The sequence below is a fragment of the Fusarium oxysporum genome, chromosome VI, assembly GCF_013085055.1.
Source record: "Fusarium oxysporum Fo47 chromosome VI, complete sequence".
Classification (NCBI taxonomy): domain Eukaryota; kingdom Fungi; phylum Ascomycota; class Sordariomycetes; order Hypocreales; family Nectriaceae; genus Fusarium; species Fusarium oxysporum.
This window is the reverse complement of record NC_072845.1, coordinates 2,341,546-2,357,563: the sequence shown is the minus strand read 5'-3', so window position 1 is coordinate 2,357,563 and position 16,018 is coordinate 2,341,546. Positions and strand designations below refer to the sequence as shown.

Genomic DNA, 16,018 nt, shown 5'->3' with positions numbered 1-16,018 from the left:
GTCGGCGATATAACAAATACTAAAGACTGGTGCTAAGGGCCTGATCATTGATGCCTCCTACGATGAAGGTAAATGTCTGCCATAAACCTAATCTTGGCGTCCAATAGCTATTTGCATTACGCAAGAGGCGGACTATGATGTTGCTAGAGAGCTACACACGTTAGCTTTAGTACTTACTCAAATACGTCGCTTGGCAGATGGAATTTGCCGATAGCTGGAATACCAGTTTAGGTGCTAAAACACTCCTATTTAAACCTACGATGATTATCGGTAGCGTCGAACCGTGTCAGACAAGACAATCCGGCTTCGAATTGTGGAGTACCCGGAGAATTTTAATCCAATGCTCAGGGTCCTGTATGCGTCGTGGTCTGTGTAGAGGAATGCGGCTTATATGTCTGGACCAGACTACTGGGAAGTTAGGCCATTTCCGGGTTATATCCTCAGACATCATTGGCCTCTACCACAATTGCTTCACATAGGTCAAGGCACGACTCATGAGATGGATCGTCATCGCATCTCCAGATCCGTCTATCGAGGCATGAGTCAGCTAGCCCTATCTGAGCTTAACTAGGTGGCCACTGCGAAGCCATCGCGTGGTTTTCCATCGCTTTCTTGCCTATCCGGGCAACCATCCGCCCGTTAATGTCTGGCTAGAGCTATGGCCACGCGACGCCTCCATTCTCTGGCTTCTGAATTCATTGTTCCTGCGTCAAATTGGGTCTGGGTGGCGGTATATCCGGTATTTGGCTACGATGAGGCGCTTGCTTAATCGTGTAGTTGGTCGTGGCAATGATGCCTCTTCAGGGTCTCGTCCGTTTCGCCCCAGAAACCTGGAATGATGGCATAGAGTCATGGTTTACGCGAGAAGCGGCTTCTAGTGCAATCTCTAATTCGTACTTAAGCCTGAAACAAGAACTTCCGGAGTGAACTTGACCTTCTTTCAGAACCAACACTCTCATTCATTATCAAAATACGCTCTCTTCCAACCTCTTGTCTCTCCTTCCATTAATCTTCACACCGTCCTTTGAACCATGGTTCAACTTAAGAGTTTCGCAGCTATTGCTACCACCCTCCTTGGCTGTTGTCTAACAGCACCTACAACTCCTTCTGGCGTCGACAGCACAATCCCTGGCAGCTACATCATTACCCTCAAGTCTGAGATCAAGGCCACAGCAGTTAAGGCTCATATAAAATGGGTTGACGGCGTTCACAAGCGAAGTCTCGAGAAGCGTGATGGCGACAATGGCGTCGAGAAGACATTTGAGACCGAGGCTGGTTTTCACGGATACTCTGGTACATTCGACGACGAGACGGTAAAGCACATTAAGAAGAGCCCCGAGGTAAGATATCTAAACCTCAGCAACGTGCTTGATGTCTAACAATTGAAACAGGTCGTCCGTGTTGAGCCTGATCGTAGAGTCAAGTTAACATGGAACGCTCTCAAGCGTCAAGAACAACCCGTGGAACCAGCACCACCAGCAGAAACGACAAGTCAAGAAGGCGAGGACACTGAAGATGAGGATGAGGATGATCAGCTTGAGAAGAGAAGCGAAATCAACCAAAAGACAAGTACATGGGGCCTCGGAACCATCTCACACCGCAACAAGGGCTTCCAGAACTATCTCTACCACAAGCAAAGCGGTTCTGACTCGTTTGCCTACCTTGTTGATAGCGGTGTCCGTACCACCCATAAGGAGTTCCAAGGCCGGGCCAAGAATGGCTGGACAGCCTTCCGAAAAGATTATGTTGACCGACTGGGTCATGGTACTCATGTTGCTGGAACCATTGCTGGAAAGACCTTCGGAGTCGCTAAGAAGGCCAAGGTCATTTCTGTCAAAGTCTTTCAGGGCGACTCTGCAGATCTTTCCGTCATTCTCAACGGTATTGAGTGGGCCGTCAACGATATCATCAAGAAGAACAGACAAGAGTTCTCAGTGATCAACCTCTCTCTTGGTATCGATGGTGTATCTGGGGCGCTCAACGACATTATCAAGAATGCCGCCAAGTCCGGAGTCATCTTTGTAGTCGCCGCCGGAAACCAAGGAACAGATGCCAAGACGAAATCTCCAGCTTCAGCTCCTCAGGCCATTACTGTTGGAGCCATTGACAAGAACTGGAGAATCTCCAGCTGGTCCAACTACGGCAGCTCTGTAGATATGATGGCCCCAGGTGTCAATGTAGTTTCTGCCTCGTGGCTCAGCGACAACGGCACCTACATTGAGAGCGGCACCTCAATGGCCACTCCTCACGTTTCTGGTCTTGTGCTGTACGCGCAGTCCGTGTATGGCATAACCGGCGTTGCTTCCACAACCAAATACATCAAGAAGTACGCCACCACCAATAAGATCGTCGGTAGCCGCCGAGGCTCACCAAACCGGATCGCCAACAACAACAACTTTGCTCAAAGCAGATGATTCTCGATTTGCTTAGCCGGAGTTCGACTAAAATAAGAGACGGCGGACAGGAGGAATGATCAAGCAAGGCGTTTGGGATTAAGAATAAGCATACACGGGATAGCGATTGTTTTGTTTTTATATAGACTTGGATTCGATCTTTACCAATATACCTCAATACCATCTCTTTTGACCTGGGAGTCTTGATGACCATTTTTCCTTGTGATATTTCACTGTGCGAGGCATGTCATTAAAGATTTGAGGTTTTAATCTGTTGATGACCAGAATCCGAGGCGATACAATCTTGGACCTTCTTATTCTCGGGTTGAGTCAGTTGCTCTTCGTTCGCAATCTCCCACAAGTTTTCATTCTGCGCTCAGAGATGTCTCTTATAATCTCCAAACAAAGCGAGGCTCAAAATAGTAGTGGTGTTAGGGCTTGCCATTTGTCTATGGTCCGCCTAGTATCCCCGTTGAGCATGGATGGACACAGATGGTGATGGACTCCGTGTTGATCAAGAGTGCCCTTTCCTGTCAGTTATATACCTATGTATATGCAATTTTTATGGTTTGTGTATCCCCTGGGAGTATAGTAACGGCCTGTATCTGTCGTTGGAGTTACAATTGTCAGGCAACCAACTGATGCATGTTTCATCACATTCTTAACTACCATTTATGGTATATAGGTAGGAATAATTACTGCATTCGACCAGCCACACTAAGAACGTCTATGATCACCAGGTCTGAGAGAAGCACGAAGAAAGTTGGCTTTAAAAGAGTGAATAGTGGGCCGATTCTCTTTAAGTATCTTGGATAATGAGAGACTGCCACGACAAGCATTTCTGGTTCTCGCAAGGGATCAGAGATATAGGTTAATCTTGAAGAGGGAAATTGCAGTGTCGAAATCGCTGTAGAGACGTGACTGCAACTGAAGAATTTTAGAAATTGTCCAGCAGCTTACACCGAAAAGTGGGCAGAACGGGCACTATACTGGTTCGCGTTAGAGCAACGCCAGACCTGCACGGTCAATCGAACCCCTGCCTGGATCTTGAATACCTCCGAGAGATGTTGTCTTGGAGGAAAGCCGCAATAAAAAATCCAGCTCTAGTAGCACCAATATGTGCTAAGACGAGATGGCACCTATATTTTCTCGGCAATCTGTGAATCTGTGAATTGATTTTTGATACATGCTATAGTAGAAAGGTTGATGAGGTTGGCGAAACACGGATTTAACACTAGATCCTAAATCCGTGGCCCGCCATGGAGTTATATCATGAGTTCCGACACCAAGTATTACAAAACCCTTCAACTCGCCATTTGAGTAAATTTATTTTATAGACCTGCTAGGACTCGCCAAAGGAACAGCCGTAGTATGATTTCTTAGTTTCTTCAACTTTCCACTTACAGCCTGAAATAATCAACCACTCTCGCATATCATGCATCTCATCCTTACTGGAGCCACTGGCCTCGTTGGCTCTGGCGTGCTTGACGCTATGCTCAAATCGAAAGACATCACCAAGATTTCAATACTGAGCCGCAGGCCAGTGCCAATGGCAGCAGGTGATCCCAGAGTCAATGTCATCACTCACAGTGACTTTACGAAATACAATTCAGAAGTTCTCGATCAACTGCAAGGCGCAAATGGTGTAGTTTGGGCATTGGGTATCAGCCAGCTCAAAGTAACAAAAGAGTAAGTCTGCATTTTATCGCCAATGGCACCAAGTTTGGATAAGCTGACAAGGTGCGTCAAAGTGAATATGTCACCATCACCAAAGATTTCCCTGTTGCTGCCGCCAAAGCCTTTTCCAAAATATCACCTTCCAACGAGCCTTTCCGCTTCATATACGTTTCTGGCCATGGAGCTACCCTTCAGCCGACTTCGTTGACACCCATCTTCGGTCGTGTGAAAGGCGAGACTGAGAGGGCGCTTTCTGAGCTACATGCGCCGACGAAATTCCACGTCGATTCTGTACGTCCTGCTGGCGTAGATGCCACAAATCATGAGGCCATCAAACCATACATTCCCAACCCTGGTATGCTCTACAACGCTATGTATTTGTTCATGGGTCCCCTCATGAGAAACTTACTTCAGTCGTTGCATAGCCCAACGGAGAAACTTGGCCCTTTTCTCATGAATATGGCGATGGGCAAGTATGACAAGCAGTTGGATGCTGGTGGAAACGACATCTCCAGTATCAATGGTTCGAGGATACTGGAAAATGTAGCGTTCCAAAGGTTATATGAGCAATGACAGATCTTTGCAAAGATGGAGAGCTGTTCGGCAGTGGAATTTTCAAGAATGGGCCTGTAACGGCGCTATGATGGAAACGATCCGTAGATGAAGCCTTGTATCGGTTATCGCTGAGTAGTGTTGTATAGTGCAGTTGTTCTTGATCTTACCTTATTTTGTGAAGCTACGCTGAGGTATGTTCCAAGCAATACTACCTAGTAGTTATATCTTGATTTCGGCTGTTGACAAAAGCTCCTGTGGTCCCAAATAAAAACACAAAGGGTATACTTTGAGAGGAGAAGTCCATACCAGCATTTCAAAATCCACTTCAGTTGTTTGTTTCTCAGCAATATTAAGAATCCCCTTTCGAACTGATTTCGCGAAACGCCTTGTCATATTTCCATACTATATACAGCATCAAGGGCTGACATACTCGCCCTTTGCTTATCTTTAGATTACCGCGGCTCGCGTTCGTCGGGAGTCTAGAGGGTCTAGAAGCAACGGGAGCGGGAAACGGGGAGGCCAGCTTTATTACCTACCTACCTAGATAAGACTAGGCTCATCAAGCCTCTGCCTCGACTGTATATCTCTCGTGTACCTATTTATTGAGTGTATTTAGCCAGGGCTTGGTTTTGTAATTTCGTTCTTTCTGCCTCTGTTCCTTCCATTTCTGTTTCATGTCCTTGACCCTCTCCCACGGTGCATCGCTACCAAGGTATTACCTGAGGGCGTACACGTGTGCCTCTAGTTGTTGTCATTTCTCCACGAGACTCTATACTGAGTTCCAAAGTTCTGAAGCACGTACGTTTCTTTATATGCAGTTTCTATGCCAAGCATCTTCCTTCCCCACGACAGTATTTTAATGATACGTGCCATGACAACCAGATATGCTCAATGAAACTCAAGGACCTGGTCGTTGTATCAAGCAACTTTACTTGTGATGGTGGTTGTTGCTGCATAGCCTCTCTGCCACCCGAAAGTGATCCAAGAAATCGGCGATAATGATAAAACTTCTTGTGCCAATCTCAGGGCGATAGCGGGTGCATTAGGGGTTTCTGGATGAGATTCCACGATATCTAGTCTGGATTCAAGGCCTGCTATGCTTTGACGCCCTCAGTTTGTACTGTCGTCACTCTAAGTGCAAGGAACACAGTTACCTAGGCAAGGCCAAAGGAGTTACCTGTGCCCTGGAAGCCAAGAACAAAAGGTCTCTGTTGACCTGCTTACAAAGGCTAAGCTTTTTGCTCATCGGCACTTTCCCTGTCAAGACGTTCTTGGCCTGAGTCATCACATTTATTACTCACACATCGGCGTCCAACGAGCCACTGAATTCAAAGGCCTTGATCAATTCTTTATCTCAACTACCTTACGTTGTTCAACGAACGAGCTTCAAAATTTCAACGCTACAACGCCGGCTATAAAAACTTCATCCATGGCTCATTCCTAAACCTTATTGGAAGCATCCTTCTCGCTTTGATCAGCCTCTCGGGCGTTTTGCTCGACAACCTCAGGCGGATCCTCGATCTTGGTCATCTTGTAGATGATCATAGATGCGAACAAATCACCGGAAACGTTGACAGCGGTACGGAAGCGGTCGAGGAACCAATCAATAGCCACGATGACAGCATACATGTTGGTGAGGTCGACATTGACGGAGCGAGCAATCATGATTGAAAGAACAAGCGAGGCCGAGGGAATGGGAGATACACCGATAGAGGCCAACGTTGACAGCAGTGCAACAATGACATAGTCGGTAGGGCCCAGGGTCGTGCCTTGCGTCGCAGCCATGAAGACAACGGCGGCAGGAAGATAGATGGCGGTGCTGTTACTAGATTAGTCTTGCGCTATCAGAATTATAAGGCAGCAACTTACCCGTCCATGTTAATCAGACAGCCCAGAGGACAAGTGAATTTATAGACGGTGGAAGGAATACCCCGGTCCTTGGCGCATCGAAGAGTGACCGACAAAGTGGCAGCAGACGAAGCAGTTCCCCATGCAGTGATCCAGGCAGGAGAGATTTTGATCCAGTACGAGTAGGCATTCATCCTGGTGAAGGCGAAGAATATGATGGGCACGATGATCAGGATGTGGATGAGCATGGTGGACAGAGTGGCACCGATGAGAAGACCCAGATTCTTGCCGATCTCGCCAATGTCAAGCTTCATTAGGTTGGGCAAAATCAGGAAGAAGACACCGATAGGGGCCACCGCGATAAGGAATTTGATGATCTTGGTGATCATACGTTCAATCTCCTCGGTGACGCGAATGATGGGCGAGCGAGGGGATTCAATGAGGTATCCGACAATGATGGCAGTGATGATGACTGCAAGCAATTGGTCTTCGGCCAACGCCTTGACCACATTCGAGGGGATCAAAGAGAAGAACATATCCTGTACGACCACGGGGATGCTGCGATCATTTTCTTCTAGTTTATCCTGTTCTTTTTTATCAAGCGGGCTAGTGCTGACCACTGAGTACTGTTTGGTCCAGACGAGGCCCATCATGATACAAGACAGTGTGATGGATACGAGAGTGGTGATGACGTAGTATCCGACAGTCCATTTAGCGAGAAGAGAACCTCCTTGGCTCATCTCTCGGAGTCTGGTCACAGCGAGCAACATAGAGCAGACGATCAAGGGGAGGACTGCAACTGGTCAGCGGCCAACTCTTGGTCGAAGAAGCTGTTTCTGGCTTCATGTCAACAGGGAACTTACCGACTGCTTTAAGGGCTCTTAGCCACATGTTGCCAATAACACCGACAAGGATTGGAGCAGCCTCCGGAATATCGTCGACCTGAGTAGCGACGGCCACACCGATGGCGATAGCGAGCAGGGCGGCTACGATGATTTGAAGAGCTGAGCCGGGTTCTTTGAAACCATGCCACCACGGCTTCTTCACAACCTCCTCCTCGGCATGGTCGTGAGGAATGTCGCTGCTGGAGTTGGTAGGCACCTGTACCGGGTGTGCCTCGGGGACATCCTTGAACTCATCCTTGGTGGCCATTGCAGGAACAGCAAGCTTGGCTTGAGTTTCAAGGACTAAAGACAAGAGAGGACCGTGAAGTAGCTTTGGCAAGAGACGGAATGGAGACGAGGACTGGCACTGCAATTCCTAGTCAAACGTCGAGAGCACACCTCAGCTTTTATACCTCATGGCACTCCCTATCGCCAAGCCAAGCTGGCTACATGGGAGCAGGTGTTATGGAGCATTAAGAAATTCTGTCAAGAGAGTGACACCAGGGCATGGATGAAGTGCCCAGAGAATCGCGTGCCGAAACCAGCAAAGATGCGACACATCGAAAGAAACACTCAAGCTTGGCCTGGCTAAGAAGAGAAGGTGAGCATTACGAAATTCTTTCTCCATCGCCAAGACAACAAGCATCAACTCCTTGGTCTTGATAACCTGGTGGCTCGGGTAAGCCGACTCAGAGTCACTTGTTGGCAGACATTGTGGAGAAGACCAAGGAGTACTGGTTGATTGAGAGTTGGGATTTGCCCGAGGAGACGACGATGCCAAGAGAAAGTGCAAGCGGACGAGTCGTTCGAAAGAAGAGCCAAGAGAACCAAGAGAGCCAAGAAGTCGAGGCACTATTCCAACCCATAACATGTTGTACATTCTCCCCAAGCCAAGCCGCCACACACGACAGAGTACCATGCATTACTGGGATGAGCCCCATGCCACAGAGATGGGGATTGCACAGACGGGGCATGAGTGTTGGTGTTATCTAGCCAAGCACGCAGTACATTCTAAGATGTTGCATGTTTTACGAAATACCAAGAATGATATCGCAGTGCCGAGACTTGCTCAAGTCCCCGCGTATCTCAACGAGAGATAAGGTGTCAGGGATCCGGCTCGAGTGTTTGTTGTTGGAGATAGCAATCATTCAGCCATGATAGCTTTCTTCGTGAAGCAGCATCACGTTAATCAACAAACCTCCAGAAGCGGATGAGCGATGTGGCGTGCTTAGGCTACTCGACTAGCGATACTATAAGCGCGGGATGACTAACGGCATTACCTGGTGGCTTAACTTAATTCTCGTACCTTAGGCGGTAAATAATTTGTCTCACCATCATGCACTCCTCGGACAAGAGCACACCACGATAGGAGCTCCGGGGAGGCACGGAAGGAATGAAAAGGTATTTGGGGCCGGTAGGTTCAATGATTTGAGCAACGGCTTCATCAATACAGGTCTACGGTACTCTCGCTCCCGAGGCACCAGCTCACCAATTCTGAATCAGCGGTCTCCAACAAGCCCGAGAATGGGTATTTACGTCTCCACCTCAGTAGTTGAAGCAAGGGTCTCGGTGTGCCTGTTCTTATTTCCCCCGGGGGTGGAACTCTGAGCTGAACCCTGGCATCGTTTCCTTGCAACCAAATTTGGGGGTTGCTCTCCGTGTCTTTTGCTCCAACCGCGCTCTTATTATGGAGTCAATTGGGAGATTGCTCAGGAAGTGTCTGATTCACCTGGCGGCTAATTTTTGGCCAGACATCCTCACCAGCTATCGAATATCTCTCAGCATCACAGTGCAATAGTGCATGGCTTTCCTGTGGATATATCTTTTGCCCCGTTCTCTTGGCTGACCGTGTCTTGGATCATCACGCCGACAATTGCTACGTTCCATCGAGGATCCATGCCACCCATTGCCTCGGAACGATCTCATGCAAAAGCAAGACTCCCAACTCCTCTATCTAGTCCCAAGACGTACGCCATAAGGTAATATCGCGATTGTATGGGGATTTTTTTGGAAGGCAGCGTCAGGAGATAACCGGGCATGACATCCTTACAATTGCCGCATGAGGCGATTAAGCATAACCGGACTCAGGTTCCGAACGAATCAATCATCGCAGAGGCGGCGGGAGGCAGAAACAGGCAACCTGTATCCTACACGCTAAGTAGCCTATTTGGAGTACCTAACTAGCTTCCGTGCAAACGCCTGCTACCCCAAAAAGAAAAGGTTCTGGAAACTTACTCAGAAGAGTCGACCACGCCTTATGTCGACATTTTGGGTGTCGCCTGTATTTCGGACAGTATACAACAATGGGCAATCCCCCTTCGAGCGGTGCGCGCCAACCTCAAGATTCCGATACCTCGTTTCGTCTTGCTCCAACTCAGTCCTATTCCTCACAACGAGGGATATTTGCGAATGGCCATGGGTGTTTGAGCCTATCCCTCTATAGCTCAATGTCCGGCCGATGCTACGGCCAACGTTCGACATGGGCCTTTTCACCTTGGAGAATAGCGTATCCCAGGCGATTGAAGCGAATATGCCTTCACCCCGCAGAGCATCGACTTATTACGTTTGAATATCCACTTGAGCCCACTGAATAAAATAGGTGAATAGGATGGCTTGACTTGTTGTTAACCTCATTCAACCTAAAGCTATCAAATGGCGTATCGGTGCATCCTGTTTCCCTTTGCGAAATACATCTACGCTGGGTACTGACAGACGATAGAGAAAGGCCACATGAAAGCATCTGATGCGGTAGCAAACAGAACAGCCTTGAATGTCAGGATCTCGTCTGCGGGCGTCAGTGTGCTTGGCGAGTAGTGAGATTGGGAACTGATCATTCCACAAAGGGCATGTGGGAAAGTCTTGGGAGAGTCTTGGAAAAGTCTTGGGAGATAGATGGAAAGGCTTGGAGGAGAATGGTTGGGGAGTTGGAAAGCTTGGTATTGGGGTCATAATCGCAGGCATGCAATTGCAACGCCAGTCCGCTTATAGCCGTCTCTGGCCTTTGTCTTTTGCCCCTCCCCCAGACGAAGGCCAAGAAGATAATATGCTGCTGATTGGAACCCCCCGCAACGTAGGGAGGTTTCTTGTTCCTTCTGAGATGGCAAGTTGGAACTGTACGTAATGGAATACTAACAATCAGCAACTTCTCCGCAATTTCCTGGAGTTGAGACAAGCTCGGACATGTGGAGGAGAAAGCTTATGAAAAAAGTCTTGTCGTGTAAGACGAACGTTGGTTGTCGTTTATAAAGGTTCAGGTTTACGACAAGCCCACGTTTGTTGGTGCATGACTAACGGCAGACCATGCCCCCCCCCCCCCCCCCCCCCCGAGAATCAACCATGGTGGCTCGAAGGAAGGAGGACATGGGCAGTGCGGCAGTCCTGATACTGCTTCCCCGTGATGATTTGCCCAATGAATAGGACTTTTGACGCCCTGGCTCTGTTGCTCCCGACTTTTAACCGGAACTCAATAACTACTGATTCCTGTCGAATTCGCTTCGGTGAATCCATACCTAGATCACGCGAGCTGACATGAGCTTTGGCCAGGTACATAGGAGAAGAAGCCAACTGTCTCCTGGACTTGACTGAGGCCCATGTGTGCGCTCTGTTCAACCTGGCAGTTCTAGTCGGACCATCCTCGTCACCATTATTTGACTAAGAGATTTGCGAAAATGTCTTGGCTAAATCCAGGTAGTTTTGCTTCTGCTGTTTTGTTCGTTTTCCTGATGGGCCGCAGCAAGTCTCTATCGAGGGTTTGTCAGTCATGTTCAAGTGACATGATTAAGGAAGGCATGGTCCCGTTTCTCAAGGTGTGGAATACACCTTTGGGTCACGTTCTTTGGGGGAGAAGATGAAAGAAGCTTCGGGTTACGGGCATATTCTTGGCATAGACTCTATCTCGGCGATGCACAGCTGCGAATATGATGCAAGGTATGCATATGGTGTGTTATTGACGGTGAAGGGTTACCCAGACAATTACGTAGTAGGGTCAGTTATCTGTCGTACTTTGACTACTATTAGTATTATAGGTAATCAATTTGAGCTGGAGTTGTTCCCATTGTTTTCAAGGTTTTGAGGGGCAACACACAATACTAAAGCACGGCTTGACGGCACAAACGGCGCACTGTGCGCTTGACTGTTTTAGGATTAGCTCCCGTTGCTCTGCCGTATCTTGAACAAGCCGCTGTTCACCTTGCGCTGACCGAGGAGAAGGTGCAGGCAGTCGGTCATATTGGGCAGGTTCTGAATAAAGGAACGAAACACAAATTCACACAGACAAGGGCTTTTCTTCTCTAGCATCATTCATTTGCTCTCACAGCAGTCAACATGGCGTTTATATGACCAAACACAAGGTACAACAAGAAAGTTGTCGCTAATATTAAATTGCACTAGTGACAAAGCATCATGACGATAGAGTCATCATTTGCGACATTTGTGCGGTTTTTGGCCACGATGCAATGCTATTTAATACTGGCCGTGGAAGCGACTCGAGACAGCTAGAAATTATCAACTCTACATTAACAAAACTTAAGATCATTGTTTATTCTTTTTTCTTTTTTTTTTTTTTTTATTAAAAAAAAATCAGCTGGCAAACGCTCGTGCCCTGCTCAATCACTCAAGGTGAATACAAAAACATCTTCACCAAGCACTTGTCATCCTATATTTCATCACAACACACAACGCTCGACTGTGAAACACTCCAAAAATGGCGTCCACAGAAACTGTTGTCACGACCTCCTATCTCCTCGGGAACCTGCACTGCCCGACCTGTGTCACTTTGATTCGCTCCCTCTTACACGATGCCTTTGGCGACAATGTACTCTGGGTTTCCCCAAATCTCGTTACGTCCGTTGTTACAGTCGAGCACAAAGAGAACTCCTCGGCTTCGGTTGCCAGCATGCATAGAGTACTTCAAGACGCTGGTTTCGAAGTTTGCGGCCTCAACACAACCGCCAGAACTGCGAATGATCTCTATCGCACTTCACAGGTTGACGGGGAGAGTAGCCGTGTCGCCGAGCGTTCCGATGGCTGGTTGGATTCTTTCTTTCACTTTTGGCGCCCACAAGTATCACCTTTGGCGATAGAGGCCGCTCGTGCTGCCCACCTCGAAAATTGCGAAGCATGTAAATCCGAGAAAATTCCCGGAAAGTCACCATCTGATGATAAGAGTGGACTGGTTCGGGTTTCTTCTATCGTATCCGATACCCCTACCAGACGTTCTTCTCTGCCGTATCCCCTCCAAAAAGTGGTTACAGAAGCATCCCCCACTCCATCATGGCGAGTTACACTCTCTGTTGGCGGCATGACATGTGCTGTTTGTGTCAATACCATCACGCAGGAGATGGAGAAGTATCCCTGGGTCACAAAAGTCGCTGTGAACCTCGTTTCCAACAGCGCAACAATCGAATACACAGATGGTGATCGAGCACAAGATATTGTTGATGCCATTGAGGATCTCGGATACGATGCTACAATCGACGAGGTTGTCAATCTACAAGAGAAAAGGGTTTCGGCTGAGGAGCGTGAGGTTGAAGTGAGCGTTGATGGCATATTTTGCCAGCGATGTCCAGAGCGAATCGTCACAACTCTCAAGGGTCTTGCTCCAGGTCGACTCCAGATCTTCCAGGAGCCTACTGTTCAGAACCCTATCCTAAGACTCCGTTATACACCTGATGCTCCAAGATTTACCATCAGGCAGATCTTGCAAGCCATTGAAGCAGCCGACGAGTCTCTCAAAGCCTCAATCTACCATCCTCCCACACTCGAGGAGCGATCTCGAATCATCAGAGCCAAGCATCAACAAGCTCTGTTGTATCGTGTAATTCTTACAATTGTTTTCGCTGTCCCTACCTTTGTCCTAGGCATAGTTTACATGAGCCTACTACCAGATTCCAATCACGGAAAGATGTACCTCATGAAACCTTGGGTCTCCGGACTCAGCCGCCTCGATATTTGTCTTTTCGCCCTTGCTACGCCAGTCTACTTCTTGGCCGCTGATGTGTTTCACGTACGAGCAGTCAAAGAAGTCCGAACAATGTGGCGAAGGGGAAGTCGCATGCCCCTAATGCAACGCTTTTACAGATTCGGTAGCATGAATATGCTTGTTTCACTGGGAACAAGCATAGCCTATTTCTCCTCAGTCGCACAGATGATTGCCGCAGGGGCATCTCGGAGAGAGCATCATGAGTCTGGAGCCGAAATGTATTTTGACTCTGTCGTCTTCTTGACGCTGTTCCTTCTCTTGGGAAGGCTCATCGAGGCGTACAGTAAATCCAAGACTGGCGATGCAGTCGAAATGCTAGGCAAGCTCCGTCCAACTACAGCCCTCCTCCTTGAAAAGGACAAGGCTGGGGGCCAGATCACTAGCACTGTGCCTGTTGATCAAATTGACTCTGGAGACATCATTCGTGTGCCTCATGGTGCATCCCCTGCTGCCGATGGCATTCTCGTCAGTGGAGAGACTAACTTTGACGAATCGAGTCTCACTGGAGAATCTCGACTCATCAAGAAGACGGAAGGAGATCAAATCTTTGCTGGGACAATCAACAAGGCAGCAGCCGTTACCATGCGTGTCACGGGCGCCTCTGGGCAGTCAATGCTAGACCAGATCGTTCAAGTTGTGCGGGAAGGTCAGACAAAACGAGCGCCAATTGAACAGATCGCCGACCTTCTGACCACCTATTTCGTTCCTGTTATCACTCTCATAGCAGTCCTCACCTGGATTATCTGGATGGTGCTTGGCTTTTCTGGCGCTGTCCCAGATCACGAGGAGTCCTCTTCTGGCGGCTGGGTAGTGTTTGCCCTCCAATTTGCCATTGCCGTTTTTGTTGTTGCTTGCCCGTGTGGCCTCGCACTTGCAGCACCCACAGCCATCTTTGTAGGCGGAGGTATTGCGGCTAAGCACGGTATTCTTGCCAAAGGTGGTGGTGAAGCGTTTGAGAAGGCGAGCAAGATTGATTGCGTCGTCTTTGACAAGACGGGTACACTCACCGAGGGAGGACAGCCGAAAATCACCGATTCTGTACTCTTCCCAGACACTTCGTCAACTGAAGAGGAACGTAGTGCTTTTCTATCAGCACTCAAGGCTATCGAAGAGAGCAGCAGTCATCCTATAGCCAAAGCGATTGTCTCCTTCTGTGGTGATGCTCCGGCTAGCAATGTTCAGAATCTCGAGGAGTTGGCTGGAAGGGGCATGAAGGCCTCATTCAAGGGCGTTGACAATCAAGAGATGGACATGATTATCGGCAACGAATTGCTCATGCGAGAATTTTCAGTAAATTTGTCGCCTCACATCTCTTCGCTTCTCGATACCTGGAAATCCGAAGCCAAGTCAGTTGCTATAATCGCCACGAAGGCATCATCTGCCGATACCTGGACACTTGCCGCAGCGTTGTCCATCTCGGATCCGATCCGTCGTGAGACCATTCCTGTCATCCGAGCGTTGACTTCTCGTGGTATTCAGGTATGGATGTTGTCTGGTGACAACGTCACCACAGCCCGCGCGGTGGCGCAGCGCGTTGGCATACCCTCGTCTAATGTCCTGGCTGAGGTTCTCCCATCGGACAAGGCAGCTAAGATCTCATCTCTCCAAGCCTCTGTCCACGCACGCGGCTCAATAACCAAACGCGCTACTATCGCCATGGTCGGAGACGGGATCAACGACTCCCCCGCGCTCACGACGGCCGATGTGGGCATCGCCATAGGAACGGGAAGCGACGTAGCCATTAGCAGTGCGGCATTCGTGCTCGCAACGTCGCAGCTTACGGCTGTAGTCACGCTCTTGGATCTCAGCCGCGCCGTCTTTCGACGGATTCGTGTCAACTTTGCGTGGGCACTTGTGTACAACATGCTTGCCGTGCCCGTTGCGGCTGGGTGCTTGTATCCGATTGAGACTTCAAGTGGAGAACGCGTAAGGCTGGATCCCGTGTGGGCGGCTCTCGCGATGGCTCTATCAAGCATCAGTGTAGTGTTGAGCAGCCTGAGCCTTCGGACTCGGGTTCCTGGAGTCGGATTTCGCTCTCGCAAGGTTGACATGGAGGAGTAGTATTAAGAATGGCGGTAGTGGTATTGGCAGTGGTAGTGTTGGCAGTAATGGTGTAGCTGCATATTATGCCATCGTTTAGATAGTACGAGCTCAGCCTCCAGATTCTCAAATTCAGGGTTCTCTTAGATATGCACAGCTTACTCTTCCGCTCTCACGCACCTCGTGCCATGCATATGCCATGTTGTCGATCTCACGTGGTGAACCAATAGACGAATTCTCGCAATCGCCCTGTCTCGAAACATTTACCCAATGTGATCCTCCTTCGGTCCCGGCGGAGGTTACAAAGAATATGTCATTCACACCATTTTCATTTTCGTTGGTGTGAGTCGTTGCTCGCCCGAGGGATCCGTGATGACTTCACAGCCACGATCGATCAAATCTGTCCTCACTCAATTGAGCGTGCGCTGTTGCACCATGGAGCATTGCCGACTTCACGAGTACACAATATATTATGTACAAACAATTAAAACATGGTTTAATTGAGCAACCTAAAAATATAACACGTTGATGGTTGAGAAGGCGTGGAGAGGAGAGGAGAGGAGAGGAGAGGAGAGTTCAAAACACGTTTCATTGCGAATGAAACATGACAAGGTTCATGCACTCATCAACCTCGTATCAAG

At 48.6% G+C, this 16,018-nt stretch overlaps 6 protein-coding genes across 6 annotated transcripts; 4 read left to right on the top strand and 2 right to left on the bottom strand.

The window, feature by feature from the left end:
* Nucleotides 1–1,031: 1,031 nt before the first annotated feature.
* FOBCDRAFT_163628 (peptidase S8/S53 domain-containing protein) lies at nucleotides 1,032–2,451 on the top strand (the record flags this gene model as incomplete). The annotated part of the gene is made up of 2 exons (XM_031186426.3): nucleotides 1,032–1,340; nucleotides 1,392–2,451. The coding sequence occupies 2 exons, from the start codon at nucleotides 1,032–1,034 to the stop codon at nucleotides 2,412–2,414; spliced, it is 1,332 nt and encodes a 443-aa protein (XP_031037561.2). The 3' UTR covers nucleotides 2,415–2,451.
* Nucleotides 2,452–3,713: 1,262 nt separating this feature from the next.
* FOBCDRAFT_226108 (uncharacterized protein) lies at nucleotides 3,714–5,054 on the top strand. Its single transcript, XM_031186427.3, has 2 exons — nucleotides 3,714–4,082; nucleotides 4,145–5,054. Exons 1-2 carry the CDS (start codon nucleotides 3,829–3,831, stop codon nucleotides 4,641–4,643), a joined length of 753 nt encoding a protein of 250 aa, XP_031037562.2. The 5' UTR covers nucleotides 3,714–3,828; the 3' UTR covers nucleotides 4,644–5,054.
* A 926-nt stretch (nucleotides 5,055–5,980) lies between these two features.
* On the bottom strand, nucleotides 5,981–7,625 carry FOBCDRAFT_294840 (Sodium:dicarboxylate symporter; the record flags this gene model as incomplete). Its single annotated transcript, XM_031186428.3, has 3 exons — nucleotides 5,981–6,444; nucleotides 6,495–7,266; nucleotides 7,337–7,625. The coding sequence occupies 3 exons, from the start codon at nucleotides 7,623–7,625 to the stop codon at nucleotides 6,066–6,068; spliced, it is 1,440 nt and encodes a 479-aa protein (XP_031037563.2). The 3' UTR covers nucleotides 5,981–6,065.
* FOBCDRAFT_226103 (uncharacterized protein) lies at nucleotides 7,532–8,664 on the bottom strand. Its single transcript, XM_059609706.1, has one exon. It carries the CDS (start codon nucleotides 8,274–8,276, stop codon nucleotides 7,821–7,823), a length of 456 nt encoding a protein of 151 aa, XP_059467381.1. The 5' UTR covers nucleotides 8,277–8,664; the 3' UTR covers nucleotides 7,532–7,820.
* A 2,031-nt stretch (nucleotides 8,665–10,695) lies between these two features.
* On the top strand, nucleotides 10,696–11,409 carry FOBCDRAFT_226101 (uncharacterized protein). The gene has a single exon (XM_059609705.1). The coding sequence runs from the start codon at nucleotides 11,026–11,028 to the stop codon at nucleotides 11,206–11,208; it is 183 nt and encodes a 60-aa protein (XP_059467380.1). The 5' UTR covers nucleotides 10,696–11,025; the 3' UTR covers nucleotides 11,209–11,409.
* A 530-nt stretch (nucleotides 11,410–11,939) lies between these two features.
* On the top strand, nucleotides 11,940–15,574 carry FOBCDRAFT_41986 (E1-E2 ATPase-domain-containing protein). The gene has a single exon (XM_031186430.3). The coding sequence runs from the start codon at nucleotides 12,060–12,062 to the stop codon at nucleotides 15,396–15,398; it is 3,339 nt and encodes a 1,112-aa protein (XP_031037565.2). The 5' UTR covers nucleotides 11,940–12,059; the 3' UTR covers nucleotides 15,399–15,574.
* Nucleotides 15,575–16,018: the final 444 nt, after the last annotated feature.